This window comes from Chiloscyllium punctatum, chromosome 12 (genome assembly GCF_047496795.1).
Source record: "Chiloscyllium punctatum isolate Juve2018m chromosome 12, sChiPun1.3, whole genome shotgun sequence".
Classification (NCBI taxonomy): Eukaryota; Metazoa; Chordata; class Chondrichthyes; order Orectolobiformes; family Hemiscylliidae; genus Chiloscyllium; species Chiloscyllium punctatum.
This window is the reverse complement of record NC_092750.1, coordinates 11,706,124-11,720,887: the sequence shown is the minus strand read 5'-3', so window position 1 is coordinate 11,720,887 and position 14,764 is coordinate 11,706,124. Positions and strand designations below refer to the sequence as shown.

Sequence of the window (14,764 nt, the reverse complement as noted above, 5' to 3'; positions counted from 1 at the left end):
TGTGGAAATTACAGCCCAGCTAGAAAGCAGAAGACATCAGCAACAAGCAGCAAAGAATCAAAACAGCTATAAGCACCTAAAGCCAGAATATTATACAATCCTCCGATGAATTTCTAAATAACATACAGTACATGCCACTAGCAATTCACAAGAGCACTCTGTCGAATTGCTGCAATCAGGAGCACACTTCAAACTAATTCAATAGTAAGGAAACTTACCAGGTGTAAAGTCTTTATAAATATGCAGACAATAAAAAGGTTTGCTTTTCTTCAACACAATTTTAACACTGTCATTTTTTTCATGACAAAGTTTTAAATTAAGACTGTACGTCAAACAACCCTGTGGTTCCTGCCTGGGTGAAATTATAATCTTTGGAGACACACTTGAAATAGAAACATACTGTTATTAAGAAGCCAATAGTTCTGGATCATGATAATAAAAACTGGTCTACAAGAGGCTTCTTGATGTATTCCAAAGGCAGTCATTAGACTGGATTTACTGTGCTATTTCAGGGCTTTTGCCCAAAATGTCGATTTTCCTGCTCCTCAGATGCTGCCTGACCTGCTGTGCTTTTCCAGCACCACTCTAATCTAGACTCTGGTTCCCAGCATCTTTAGTCCTCACTTTTGCCTATTTCAGATGACCATGCATTTGGATGCTGCAAGCATTTCTTTGTACATAGATTGCTCTATATCTAACTTACTTTGTTATTATCAAAGATCAACATACAAACATACCATCAACAATACAGTAAAGAACCTTACATGAAAGCTTTGAGAAAAAGGTGAGCTTTTAATTTTAAATTAACCTTGTGTCCAAAAGATTATATAAAATCACACTGCATGCTCCTACACATTTTCAGCCACCTATTCAGACTCATTTGGGAAAAGTAAATGCTCGGAATAAACTGTCCTCAAATCATTTTGGGGAACAAAGTTCACCGTTAAGGATTTCTATTGCAGTCCATCCAAAAGAATCTTTCCTTAACATTTCCAAGAGGCTCAAACCGTAATCTTTTCTTATTTCCAGATGTTGGTTCACTTAATGTCTGTTCCAGCATTATTACTTGGTTTTCAAATCCAAAGATACTTCAGACCTACCAAGCCATTTTCTAGAATATCCATACTTTCCTGAAATTTTCTCTTTCAAAAGATGCATTAGGATTCTACGACACACCTGCAGCATATCTACAATCTGAAGCCCACCCGGGTAACCAGATAGCAAACCCCTTATCGCATCCTGTTGCGACACAACAGACTGACAATGACCATTTATCCTTAAGACAAAAAATGCCATCAACGTGTAAACTGTTCACTCTGTAATAGGACATAAATTGCCTCAATTCATCCTGTATAAAAAAAAAGTACTGCAAATGCTGGAGATCTGGAATAAAAACAAACTATTGAAGAATCTCAGCAGGCCTAGCAGCATCTGTGGAGAGAGAAACAGAGTTCACTTTTGAATCTCATATCTCTTCTTCAAAATCCTTTGGAACTGAGAATCCTCACTGAGAAAACATGAGGGACTGAAAAGCCCTGCAGTCTCCCGCTCCTCAAGATGACAATCTGGTATCAAACAACAGTTGGAACCTGAGAGACAGCTGATTAATTTGAGCACTTTTTTTATTTTCCATTTTGGGGAGAGAAAGACTTTTCTAAGTCATCATTCACTGATGATATTAACTATCTGGCCTTCTCATCTAAAGGCCCCAGTTGTAACTACTTAAAAATAATCTTTGGTCAGTCACTGAGATAGATGCAAATACTTTCATCCTAAAGCAACTGTAAACCAAACTGAAAGACCAACCCTTCCACCAGCTTTAGAGGTTGGGTAAACCACAAACAGATCATGTGGAGGTGCCAGTGTTGGACTGGGCTAGACAAAGTTAAAAAGCTCACAACACCAGGTTATAGTTGAACAAGTTTATTTGGAAGTACTAGCTTTCAAAGCGCTGCTCCTTCAAACAGGGGTCTAGGATAACTGATCTGTGTCCTATGAATTTGTGTCCTATGATCCTGCCCCACTTGCTACCTAACGAAAGAGCAGCACTCCGAAAGCTTGTATTTCCAAATAAACTTGTTGGGCGATAACCTGGTGTTGTGAGAGTTTTAACTCTGTCCACCCCCGTCCAACACCTCCATATCATGGCCGAAAGTAATGCCTTATCTGGCTGGCTCTATACAGGGGTGTGAATGATGTTTACAAAGATACACACTGTTCCTAAATTTAAAAAGACATTTTTGACAGAAGACTATTTGAACGACAGACGACAAAATTCTTGCAGGTTGTTATTAGAAAACCTGACTTCATGAATCCTCATATTTATCATAATATCAACTCCTGGACTCACCCACTCCGATGCCATCTTTCACCAGTACAGTGCTATGTTGCTCCCAACAACTGCGGCAGAATGGATGGTGGCAGGGTAAGGACAGTAAATTCTCCTTTCGAACTGACTGCAGGCATACACCACAATGATGAGAAGAATGGATAAACGTCTGGAAAACAAAATGAAATACACGAATTGCATTGATCACCAACATCACATATACCAACAGTGCTTTCTGTTTCTTGAAACTTCTGAAAATTAAATGCAATTGTGCATTTCAAGCACTTACATTTTTTGCTGTTTTCGGCTGAACCCTGGCCTCCACCAGAAGCTGAGTTGGGTTAGATTTGTGCCTGAAAAAAAAATGATGACACTCAAATAGTAACTTTGTCTAATTCATACTTGTTCAATTAACTTAACCGCACCAAAGGCTCATTAACAAAACAGAGGCTTATGCGAGAGAAGGTCAGTGTCAGCTTGAGTTTTTAAAAAATGTTTAAGAACAGAAGACAGCAAGTCATCGTAAATCCAAAGTAGGAATAAATTACTGCTGATGCTGGGATCTGTACTGAAAACAAAAAACGCTGGAACTCGCAGTCGGTCAGGCAGCATCATGAAGAGAGAGCAAGCTCACGTTTCAAATTGAGAGGACTCTTCATCAGAGCTGACATGAAGTGTGAAAGGGGCAGTATTTATGCATTAGTGTGGGGGTGGTGTGCTGGGGGAAGAAAAGGTTGCTGATCATACAGGTGCAGATTAAGTGGCAAGAATGTGAGAAGGACAGAACAGTAGTGTGTCCAACTACCAGACTGGAAACAAATGGTCTCACGGGAGCTGGAGGGGAGGGGGATGGGAGAGAGGAAATGGTGACAAAGAATGCAACAAGTAAAGCTCGAATCATTAGCTTGCTCTGTCTCCATGGATGCTGCCTGACCTAGTGCGAGTTCCAGCATTTTTTGGTTTCAAGTCATGGGGGCATATGGCTCTTTTTTAGATTGGGAATGGTAGACAGTTGTGTCTCCCACAGGTCAGTGCTCAGATCGCTGTCTTTTTTGATATATAAAAATGAGCTGGATATTGGAATACAGATTAATATTTCAAAATTTGCTGACAGCATCTGGAGGTATGCTAAACAGTAAAGATGAGGTGAACCAATTGCAAAAGGAAAGGTTGGTTAGGACAAAGGGAATTTAGTACAGAGAAGTGGAAGGTGAAACATTTTCGCTTTCAGGGATAAGCAGAGGGAATATAAACAAAATAGCACAATTCTCAAGCATGTACAGTAAGGTAGCAGTATTTATGGACAGCAGTTATTAAAGTACATGTAATCTTGGCCTTCGTCACTGAAGCACTGAGTAGAAAACAACGTAATTACGCTGAATCTTTATAATTTCTGGCCAATCATTATGATTGAGGTGTAACCACAGCAGTGTGCCCAGTTCTGGCCACCACATTAGGGAGCATATGAAACTGGCTACAGAGAAGATTTACCATAGATGGAGGATTCGCCATGGATGAAGAATTTCAGTTAGAAATTAGATTGAAGAATTTGGGCTGTTCATTTTGGAGCAAAAGAGAACAAAAGGATATTTAATAGATATGTTCAAGGTTTAGATCAAGCCAACAAAGAAAAATCTGAGCAAATATGCATAATCTCACAAGGAAACTAGATGGATACTTGAAGGAAATAAACTTGCATAACTGTGGATATAATGATACAATGGGACAGATTAAATTGTTTGACAGAAAGCCAGGACTTTCTGGAGTGAAAGACCTCCTTCTGTGCTGTGCATTGACTTAATGCATTTCAGACAAAAGTAATAAACATGAGGGATAAACAAGTAATAAATCTAAAGGAATAGAAGGATTGAATTGGAGGAAACGCATTGGGAGGAGACAATGGGATCAGAAATAGTGATACCGAGCAAATGGGCTCTTTTTCCTGATTAAAATGCTCAAAAACAAGCATGTAACATAACTATTCAATCCTCCTAAAGCTAGATCAACCATACAATGTGTGTAGGCAGATGACTATGGACTTGTTGATGTAGTGGTTAAGGTACCATACGGGATACTACATAATACAATTGAGTGTGTGGTGCTGGAAAAGCACAGCATCCAAGGAGCAGGAGAATCAATGTTTCGGGCATAAGCTCTTCATCAGCCCCAACAAACCCAAAACCTTCAGAAACTGTTCTCTTTCCAGAAATCTGCTATATTAGCCAAGGAATAGAGCTTAAGAGCAGGGAAGTTATGGTGGAACTGTATAAAAAGTTGGTTAGCCCACAACTGACATAGTATTCAGTTCTAGAATCCACATTATTGGAGGGGAGTGATTGCACTGGTGAGAATGCAGAGGTGGCTTACCAGGATGTTGTATTTGGGGGGGGAGGAGGGGGGGGGTGGTGAAGGAGTGCAGCATGGTGCTGATGTACAAAATAATGAGGGGTGTAGACTGGAGGGGACTTTTCCCAATGCTAGAGGGATCCAGAGGGCAAAGATTTCGATTCAGGTCAAGAGATTTAGAGGGGGCATGAGGAATGCTTTTTTCATCCAGAGGGTGGTGGGAATCTGGAACTCACTGCCTATGTGGTGGTACAGGCAGAAAACCTTGTAATATCTAAGAAGAATTTAGATGTGTGCCTTGATATAGCAAGAGCCCAAGACTATGCACTAAGTGCAGGAAAATGGGATGAGAATAATGAGATAGTGGTTTTTAACTAAATAGACCAATGGGCCTCTTTCTGTTTGACAGAGTTCTATGACTCCATGAAAGTCTACTGCATAAAAAAGGTCACCTAGAGACGTTATCTTCATACCCTGATAAATTCCATTCAATGACATATCCAATGTGTTTCTCTCAAATCGAGCATTAACTCATCTTTTCTCATTAGAGGTGCTAACTTGGCCCACTATGTATATTTAAGGAAGAAAGCAAAATTATCAGTCAGAGTGTAATAGATCAAATTTCAATTAAGCCTGTCAATTGAGAACCATTGGATGACAAATACTACATAATCCAGGTCACCACTATGAAAACTGGAGTGCAGCTAACAGATACAAAAGTGAAGAATAACTGTAGCAGTTAAAGAATAACCTCACTCAAATGGTTACATTCCTGTTACCTGGAAGAAACAATAACCTTTCTTCAAACAGTGAAAATCAGGAGCAGTCTATCTGGTTTCAGCAACTCAGGAGGCTTAAAGAGTTCAGACTGAAATGGCTTGCTGCGAAAATGGTGGAACTGGCAGGAGCTTCAATCAAGAGGTGGTCATGTCTTAGACACACATTCCATTCATTTTGCAGTTTTCAAATTTCAGGATAGCGATGCTTTTTACCTCCCTTTGCTTTTCCTTCCTTTCACAAACAAGGTTGTCGTCATCACCTAGTCCCCACCGTTTGATGTACCAATCAAAAAGTGGGTTTCATCACACACAATTTTCAGCTAGGTTTCTCAAACTAGAAGCAACTTCTTCTCTCAGTGACATCTCCATCCAAGATGGACTAAAACACAATTCATGAAAACAAACAACAGTATGCCCAAGAGAGCAGGATTTAGAAACTTACAGCACTGCATTAATGTTTTTAGTTGCTGCAAATAATAAGCATTATGAAGCATTATGACATATTCCATCATTTTTTCTGTATGTACACATCTTATACACAACTTACACAGATGCAAATATAAACAGGCTGCAGTCAGGATAGTTTAAATAAAGCCAGAGTTGTCAGCAAAAAAATAATCATGGATTAGAGCAAGATGTAAAGTCAGGCTGGTGTACAGACATGTCAGGTTGCAAACACAAAGTAATGTTAGAACAGAGGAAGATATTCCTTACCTTTCTGAAATATCAGAGGTTTTCCAATGAAAATTAACTAAAATAAGCTTTGCTACAGATGGCTGAACCTGAAAATAAACAGAAGTGAATGAGACACAAATAAATTTGACAGACTAGGTCACAAATAAATCAAGTCTCCCAGTACCACAAAGCTCCAATGCAACAATCCTTTCTGCACTGCCATATACAGCTTGACTGGGCAGCCAACTTGTCAACATTTTAATAGACACACTCCCTTAACTGTATATTGTCATAGTACTATAAGGCATGAATACCATCACTCAAAAATAACTCCTATTGACATTACTCTATTCCCATGACTTTGCAATATTTTCCCATGTACTGCAAAATGTCAATTTTTTTTTGTCAAATAGATACAAGAGGGGGAGCTATTTGGCATAAAAATTCAGCAGATGTTCTTGTCAGCAGTCGTCCAAGCCCTAATTAAAAGGAATTACCATTTTGTTCTGCTGGCTGTCAGTGTGCTGGGTGAAATATGCAATGCAGTCTTAACCTAGTTTCCAACTGAAATAAACCAAGTGCCGTAATATGGCATTCAACTGGAAAAATCACTTTCAGCAATTGTGGAAATTCCAATTAAAGAGACCATTAAAACATTATCAAGAGGAACATTAGGAATTAGAAGGTTGGAGAGAGGCATTGTTGAGAACATGCTATCAGAGGCTTAGCTTGACTACCATGTCAAACTTGTAGAGTACTTCAATTTGGTCTCCAGTAATTATAAAGTCCATATTTTTCATTTTCCTTTATTTTGACTGCAGGCTAAAAAGACTGCTTTAAAGCAAGGTGACTATGCAAAGAGATGACTGCAATTTTAAAAGTTGTGTTTACTTGAGTACATTGGGAGATGTATTATGTGTCACATTTTCCTGGAAGTGGGAGGAAAAAAGCAGATCCCATGGATGTAGTTTCTGAACCAGGGTAATTGCTTGACAACATGTTCTGATTGGCTCCTGACCAGGTAAACAAGGTTTTGATGGGACAAATGTAGAGAAACAGAAAGCCTACAATGCAACAGCATTAAAAAAAATGTCACTCTTTCTTTCCTGAGTGAAAGTAACAGGTAATTATCTTCTACTTTAATGTTTCCTGCAAATTCCCTTTAAAAGAGGAATAAAACAACTTCAAGGATAGTGAAGGGACAAAACAGCAACCAGTAGATCAAAGAGAACACTGGTGTGCAAACAATCTTGGGTCGATAGCAAAGGATTGAATGGAAAAGGTAGAAACGAAAAGAAAAATCAGCAACTTCAATGGTCCAGCTTGGTGTTGTCATACTTGTTGCACAGATCCTTGAATGTCCAGGTCTTGTGATCTGGACATTTGTGAAGGGTTAATTTAAGAATGATTTGGAAATGCCGGTGTTGGACTGGGGTGTACAAAGTTAAAAATTCACATTTCCTAATTGCTATAGATTACAAACAGTTTGGTTACAATAAACAGTTGTGGACATTAGGAGGCTCTTTGAGCCTGTGCCATTCAATATGGCCATTGCCAATCCTCTATTTCAACCCTATTTCCCCTTGATGTCTTTAAAGTCTCAAAAAAAATCTTTCTTGATATATTTAGTGACTTGGCCTTCACAGTCTTTTGTGGTAGAGAATTCCACAGGTTTGCTACCTTTGAGTGAAGAAGGTTTTTCTCATCTCAGTACAAAATGGTCTACCTTGTATCCTGATACTGTGTCCACTGGTACCAGACTCCCCAAATATATTTCTTTCCCCAACCAGATCCCCATTCATATTTCTTAACTCTAATGAATACAGGTCCAGTTAAACCAATCTCTCCTTTGACAGTCCTGCCAATTCTGGTATTAGTCAAGGTACTTTATTTGCACTTCCTTTATGGGAAGTATATCCTTTCTTTGGTTGGGAAACCTAACAGTGGTCAGGACCAGGAGCACAAGATACCGGGAAATAGAAAAGGCATGTCAGAAAGGCAAGGTCACGGTGATCATGGGGGACTTCAACATGTAGGTGGACTAGATGAATAATGTTGCTGGTGGATCCAAAGAAAGGGAATGCTTACAGGATGGCTTTTTGGAACAGATTGTGATGAAGCCCCCAAGGAAGGAGGCTATTCTGGACTTAGTACTATGCAATGAGCCAGACTTTATAAAAGATCTTAAAGTAAGGGAACACTTAGGAGACAGCGATCATAACATGGTAGAGTTCAATCTGCAGGTTGAAAAGAGAAGGGAAAACTGGATGTAATGGTGTTACAGTTAAATAAAGGTAATTACAGGAGCACGAGAGAGGTACTGACGAAAAGTGACGAGAAGCAGAGCCTAGTGGGGAAGACAGGAGAGCAACAATTGCAGGAGTTGCGGAAACAGTACAGAGGTTCATTCCAAAGAAAAGATAGATTATCTTGGGGGGATTAGACAGCCATGGCTGACAAAGGAAGTCAGGAAATGTATCAAAGAAAAAGAAAGATCCTGTAAAGTGGCCAAGAGCACTGGGAAATCAGAAGATTGGGAAGGCTACAAAAACAAGCAGAAGATAACAAAGAGAGAAATAAGGACGGAGTAGAAGATCAAATATGAAGGTAGGCTTGCCAGCAATATTAGAAATGATAGTAAAAGTTCCTTTCAATACATAAAGAAACAAACAAGAGGCAAAAGCAAATATTGGGCTGCTTCAAATTGATGCTGGAAGGCTAGTGATGGGAGAGAAGGAAAAAGCTGAAGAAGTTAATAACTTTGCATCAGTCTTCACAGTGGAAGACATGAATAATAACCCAACAATTAGGGAGAGTCAGGGAAAGAGTGGAGTATGATAGCCATTACAAAAGAGAAAGTGCTCGAAAAGCTACAAGGTCTAAAAATTGAAAAATCTCCTGGCCCCGATGGGCTACATCTTAGAGTTCAGAGGGAGGCGGCTGAGGAAATAGCAGATGCATTGGTTGTGATCCTTTAAAAGTCACTGGAGTCAGGGAAAGTCCCAGATGATCAGAAAATTACTGTTATAACTCCCTTGTTCAAGAAAGGATCAAAACAAAAGATGGAAAGTTATAAGTTGATTAGCCTAACCTCAGTAGTTGCAGTTTGTAAAATCCTAGAATCTATCATAAAGGATGAGGTTACTAAATTCTTGGAAGTGCAGGGTCGGATTAGAACAAGTCAGCATGGGTTTACTAAGGGGAGGTCATGCCTGACAAACCTGTTAAAGTTCTTTGAAGAGGTAACAAGTAGGTTAGACCAGAGAAACCGAGTGAATGTTTATCTATCTAGACTTCCAAAAGGCCTTTGATAAGGCCTCACAGGAGGCTGCTGAGTAAAGTGAGGGCCCATGGAATTCGAAGTGAGCTACTGGATGGATGAGCATGGATTGAGGATTGGTTGTCTGACAGAAGGTGGAGAGTTGGGATAAAAGGTTCTTTTATGGAATAGCAGCTGGTGACAAGTGGGGTCCCGCAGGATTCAGTATTGGGGCCGCAGCTGTTCACTTTATATCTTCACGATCTGGATGAAGGGACTGGGGGCATTCTGGCAAAGTTTCCCAATGATATGAAGTCAGGTGGATAGGTAGGTAGTACTGAGGAGGTGGGGAGGTTGCAGAAAGATTTAGACAGTTTAGGAGAGTGGTTCAGGAAATGGCTGATGAAATTCAACGTGAGCAAATGAGAGGTCTTGAACTTTGGAAAAAAGAATACAGGCATGGACTATTTTCTAAACGGTAAGAAAATTCATAAAGCTGAAGTACAAAGGAATCTGGGAATGCTAGTCTAGGATTCTCTAAAGGGTGACTTGCAGGTCGAGTCTGTGATTAAGAAAATAAATGGAATGCTGTCATTTATCTCGAGAGGGTTGGAACATAAAAGCAGTGATGTGTTTCCGAGACTTTATAAAGCTCTCGTTAGGCCCCATTTAGAATATGGTGTCCAAATTTGGGCCCCACACCTCAGAAAGTAGATTCACATGGATGATCCCTGGAATAGTAGGCCTAACATACAACAAATTGCTGAGGATCCCGGGATTGTATTTATTAAAGTTTAGAAGGTTGAGGGGATATCTAATAGAAACTTACAGATAATGCTTAGAAAGGGTGGATGCTGGGAAGTTGTTTCCATTAGGCAGGGAGACCAGGACCCGTGAGCACAACTTTAAAATTAGAGGGGGTCAATTTAGAATGGAAATGAGGAGACATTTCTTCAGCCAGAGAGTGCTGGGCCTGTGGAATTCATTGCCATGGAGTGCAGTGGAGGCCGGGACGTTAAATGTCTTCAAGGTAGAGATTGATAAATTATTGATCTCGCAAGGAATTAAAGGCTATTGGGGGAGTGCAGGTAAGTAGAGTTGAAATACTCATCAGCCATGATTAAATGGCGGAGTGGACTCAACGGGCCAATAGCTTTATTTCCACTCCTATGTCTTATGGTCAAAACTGCATGCAACACTCCAGCTGTGATCTCACCAAGGCCCTGCATTACTATCGTGAAACATTCCAACTTCTGAACTCTCATCCCTTTGCTATGAAGGCCAATATATAATTTACTTTCCTGACTGCTTCCTACACCCGCCTGTCTACTTTTAGTGACTGGCAGACAAGGACACCCAGATCTCTTTGGACATACACAAATCCCAGCTTCACAATTTAAAGAATACTCTTCCTTTTGGCTTCTCACACCAAAGTGTGCAACTTCACATTTAGCCACACTGTGCTGCACCTGTTATATGTTTGCCTACTCGCTCAATTTGCCTATATCACCTTGAAGTCTTTTTAAAGTCTCCTCATGACTCTCAATCCTGCCCAGTTTTGTGTTGTCAATAAACTTAGAAATTTGCATTTGGTTCCCTCAGCCAGGTCATTTATACGTGTTGCGAACAGCTGAGGCTCAAACACTGATCTTTACCCCACGGGTCATAGCTTGCCACTCAGGAAAAAAAGATTCATTTATTGCCATTCTGGTTTCCTGTCTGTCCATCAATTCCCAATCCATGCCAATACATTACACCTACCCTATGTGCTTTCAGTATGCTCACTAACCTTTCAAGAGTGACTTATAAAAAGCCTTCTCAAAGTCCAAATATACCACATGCACTGGCTCTCCTTATGCTCTGTTATCACGATTTCTAACGGACTTGGGCATTATCCCAAATTCGTCAGTTGGGTATACTGGGAATTTTGGGTAGTTGACGGAATCTTTTCACGTTTGTGATGAATCTGATAATAATGGAGCTCAACTTCTCACGCATGACCCCAGTTGATCATGACATAATTAAAATGCCATTATGATTCACCCCACAGAATGGATCCAACACATCTGGATAAACAGGACATTTTAAAAACATTTTTGGAAGACATAGCACAGTGCAGAACATACTTCTACTTTAGACAAATCAACAACTGTAAACATCAGGACATTTCACTCGATCAGCAGCCTAAGCCATTTTTAATTTCACTGATTTTAATGGGAATACAGTGTAGTGAGATGCCAGTGACTGAAGGATCATTCAATCTGTAGGGAAAAAAAACTGCTGTCAACCACAATCTTTCTTTTCAAATAAGTTCATTAGTAACAATAAGTGGCTGTACTGTGCAAAGATCTATCTTTTCAACCAATTTTTAAAAACTGAGGGCAACCACTACTACACAGTTAATCCAAAAGGCAAAAAGAAAAGTGTTTCATCAACTTCTAAAGTTAACAGGTTCAACTTGTATTCTGATGGACACTTTCAAACTGAGCTATAGACATGCAGCCGCACCTTGCTCAAAAGGTTCAAAAAGAGTACTATTTCAACACAAATATGCTATGATAAAAATACTAGAAACAGAATGTTTGTTACCATGTGAAAGGTTAATGGTTGGCCCTTAGGTAACAAACCAGTTCCTAACAAGTATAATCAGCTTACCTCCTTCAAATGCCAGTTACTACATGATTTTTATTCATCAATAAATCTTTGACCTGCACTAATTTCAATAAAAATCTACAAAATGTTTCAAGCTGGTGAAAGATCTTATAACTCAAGCTAAGGTATCATTTCATAATTTTGGCAAAAGAAAGAGACAAAAGTTACTTTGTGACTGAAGAGTTTTTAAGAATAGATTAACCAGTTTCTGGATCATCCAGCTTGTCTCTCACATCTTCCCCCCCCCCCCCCCACCATCTCAATAGAATGTTCTTCTGGGAAACTGAAGTTAAATATCACTCGGCACGAGGTTATAATCCAACAGGTTTATTTGGAAGTACAAGCTTTCAGAGCGCTGCTCCTTCATCAGGAAACTGTGAGCAGTGCTCTGAAAGCTTGTACTACCAAATAAACCTGTTGGATTATAACCTGGTGCTGTGGGAGTTTTAACATTGTCCACCCCAATCCAACACCAGCACTTCCACATCATGGGAAAATGAAAACACACAGAAGTGCATGCCAACAAATGTGGGAACAAATCTAGGAAATTAGTCTCTGACAGTCAATTGAAACTTGTTTAGGCCAGTGCTTCTTTTTAAGCTTCTCTAGACAAGCTATTCTCTGCCAGATATGCTCGACCAGGATAAACAGGCTAAAAACACAGTTTTAATGAAATAAGCCTAACAATAAACAGTCATAACAAGCAGTGAACACTGAGTGTACTAACTTCCAAGAAATGAACAATTTTCTCTTCACATTGACAGAAAGAGGAAGTAATGATAACAGTCGTACAATATGATTATCATGACCATTTCAACAAATTTTCTGACTCATCTTCAAAACCAATAAAACCTTAAAAATACATTTCCACTATTTCTGCTCTCTCATCACATCACCTGACCCAATTCCTGACTACATTTATTTTCACTCCTTGAGTTCAGACTTTGCTTCATGTGAAAAATGTAGATCTATTTTAATTCATTACTGATACATTGCAATTCCTTGCAAAAGTAAATTATGCAAACATTACCCATACAGGATGTCCCCAATTCACAAACGTCCGACTTACAAATACTCATCCTTATGAACCCGATCCCATACAGAGGTGGAATTTTAAAGAGTCAAAATATGTGTTGCTGTAAAAACACAGGTCAGGCAGCATCCAAGAAGGAGAGTTGATATCTCAGGCATAAGCCCTTCATCATGCTTTTCCAGCGTCACACCTTTTGACACTGATTTCCAGCACCTGCAGTTCTTACTTACTCCCCGTCACTGGAATTTTAAAGACCCAACATAAGAACATGCATTTCCTGCACATATGATTACACTGTGTCCTGTATTGCGTTCTGACTTGCACACAAAGTGACTTGAGGCTAACAGTTTGGTGTATTCAGGAAGACAGGACAGAAGAGGAAAAACCTGCTGTTACCTAGCAACAGAAGTCACATAATACAAAGTCAGAATAATCCAGAAACAGTCAACATGCAGGGTCATTGAAAGAGAGGAGGTCCCAATAAACAGAATGGGTTGAAAAGAAGTCCTGAGTGGCATAGAAATTAACAAAGAGAAAGCTTCAACAGCATAAGCCTATTGAGGTGATAGAGGGGAAGGCATTTCACAAATTGTTGAAGACATGAGTTTAAGGAACACATTAAATGGTGAGCTGAGTTAGTAGCTTAAGGGGTCTCAGGAAGAGACATTAACTAAAGAAAATAGCGTTGAGTTAATGAAAAAACTTTCCAAAAAAATTAAAATTACAGCCATGCCACCTGAACAAGAAATTGTGACATGGCAAAAGGGGTGACTTTTCACTAAATAAAAACTGAAAGGACTGTGGAGGCTGAAAATCAATGTCAAAAAAATAGAAATTGCTGGAAAAGCTCAACAGGTCTGGCAGCATCTGTGGACAGAAAACACAGTCAACGTTTCGGGTTGAGTGACCCTTTCTCAGAACTGGGAATCTGAGCAGTTCTGAGGAAGGGCCACTCAACCTGAATCATAAACTCTATTTTCTCTCTAGATACTGCTCGACCTGCTGAGATTTTCCAGCAATTTCTACTTTTGTCTCTGACCTTTCACTAAAATTGGGAGTATCTGGAAGGTTGTTTGAGAGGGTAAAATAGTTGAATCTTTCTTTCTGATAATGTTTGAGACAGCTTCAAATAGCTCTTGTACACTGTAATATAGTTTATTTTTCTTCACTTGTATAGTAAATTTTAGTTTTTTGTTTTAAGTGTACTGCTAGTATCTTGTGAATTCATTTAGTGACGAAGAGAGTGTGAATAAAAATTAAAAATAAAATATATGGTCGATCAAGCCAGGTCTTGCTCCTGATAACTGTCCAGTATTACAATCAGCTTGGATCATGAGTGTTCCTGATCATTTCCAATTTGATTTTATTCCCAAAGTCTACGCTGGGTGTTCTGTTCAGATTTTTTTTTCTGGAGTAGTTTGATACAACTGATTGTCGAGCAGGCTACTTCAGAGGGCAGTTAAAAGTCAACCACATTGTTGCGCGTCATTTGTAGGCTATACGGGGTAAGAAAGGTTAATTTTTTTTTGGAGACGAAAGCTCTTAACCAGAGATGGACGTGTATAACAATCCAGTTCTTCCATTTTATTCCAAATGTATCAATCAATTCAATTTATATGCCCCTATCTCTCTAGGCCTTTGGATTTCTAGTTCAGTTATATTATCAGCATGTGACCTTCATTTGTGTGCCA

At 39.4% G+C, this 14,764-nt stretch overlaps 1 protein-coding gene across 3 annotated transcripts in view; it reads right to left on the bottom strand.

Annotated features, from left to right (window-relative positions):
• The window catches only part of arih2 (ariadne homolog 2 (Drosophila)), a 90,924-nt gene that overhangs the window by 49,138 nt on the left and 27,022 nt on the right, over positions 1-14,764 (bottom strand). For all 3 annotated transcript variants that reach the window (XM_072581839.1, XM_072581840.1, XM_072581841.1), the window contains 3 exons: positions 6,169-6,236; positions 2,619-2,682; positions 2,351-2,498 (listed from right to left, as the gene is read on the bottom strand). In XM_072581839.1, the coding sequence (XP_072437940.1) occupies positions 2,351-2,498; positions 2,619-2,682; positions 6,169-6,236 (280 nt within the window). The remainder of the gene's footprint in view (positions 1-2,350; positions 2,499-2,618; positions 2,683-6,168; positions 6,237-14,764) is intronic.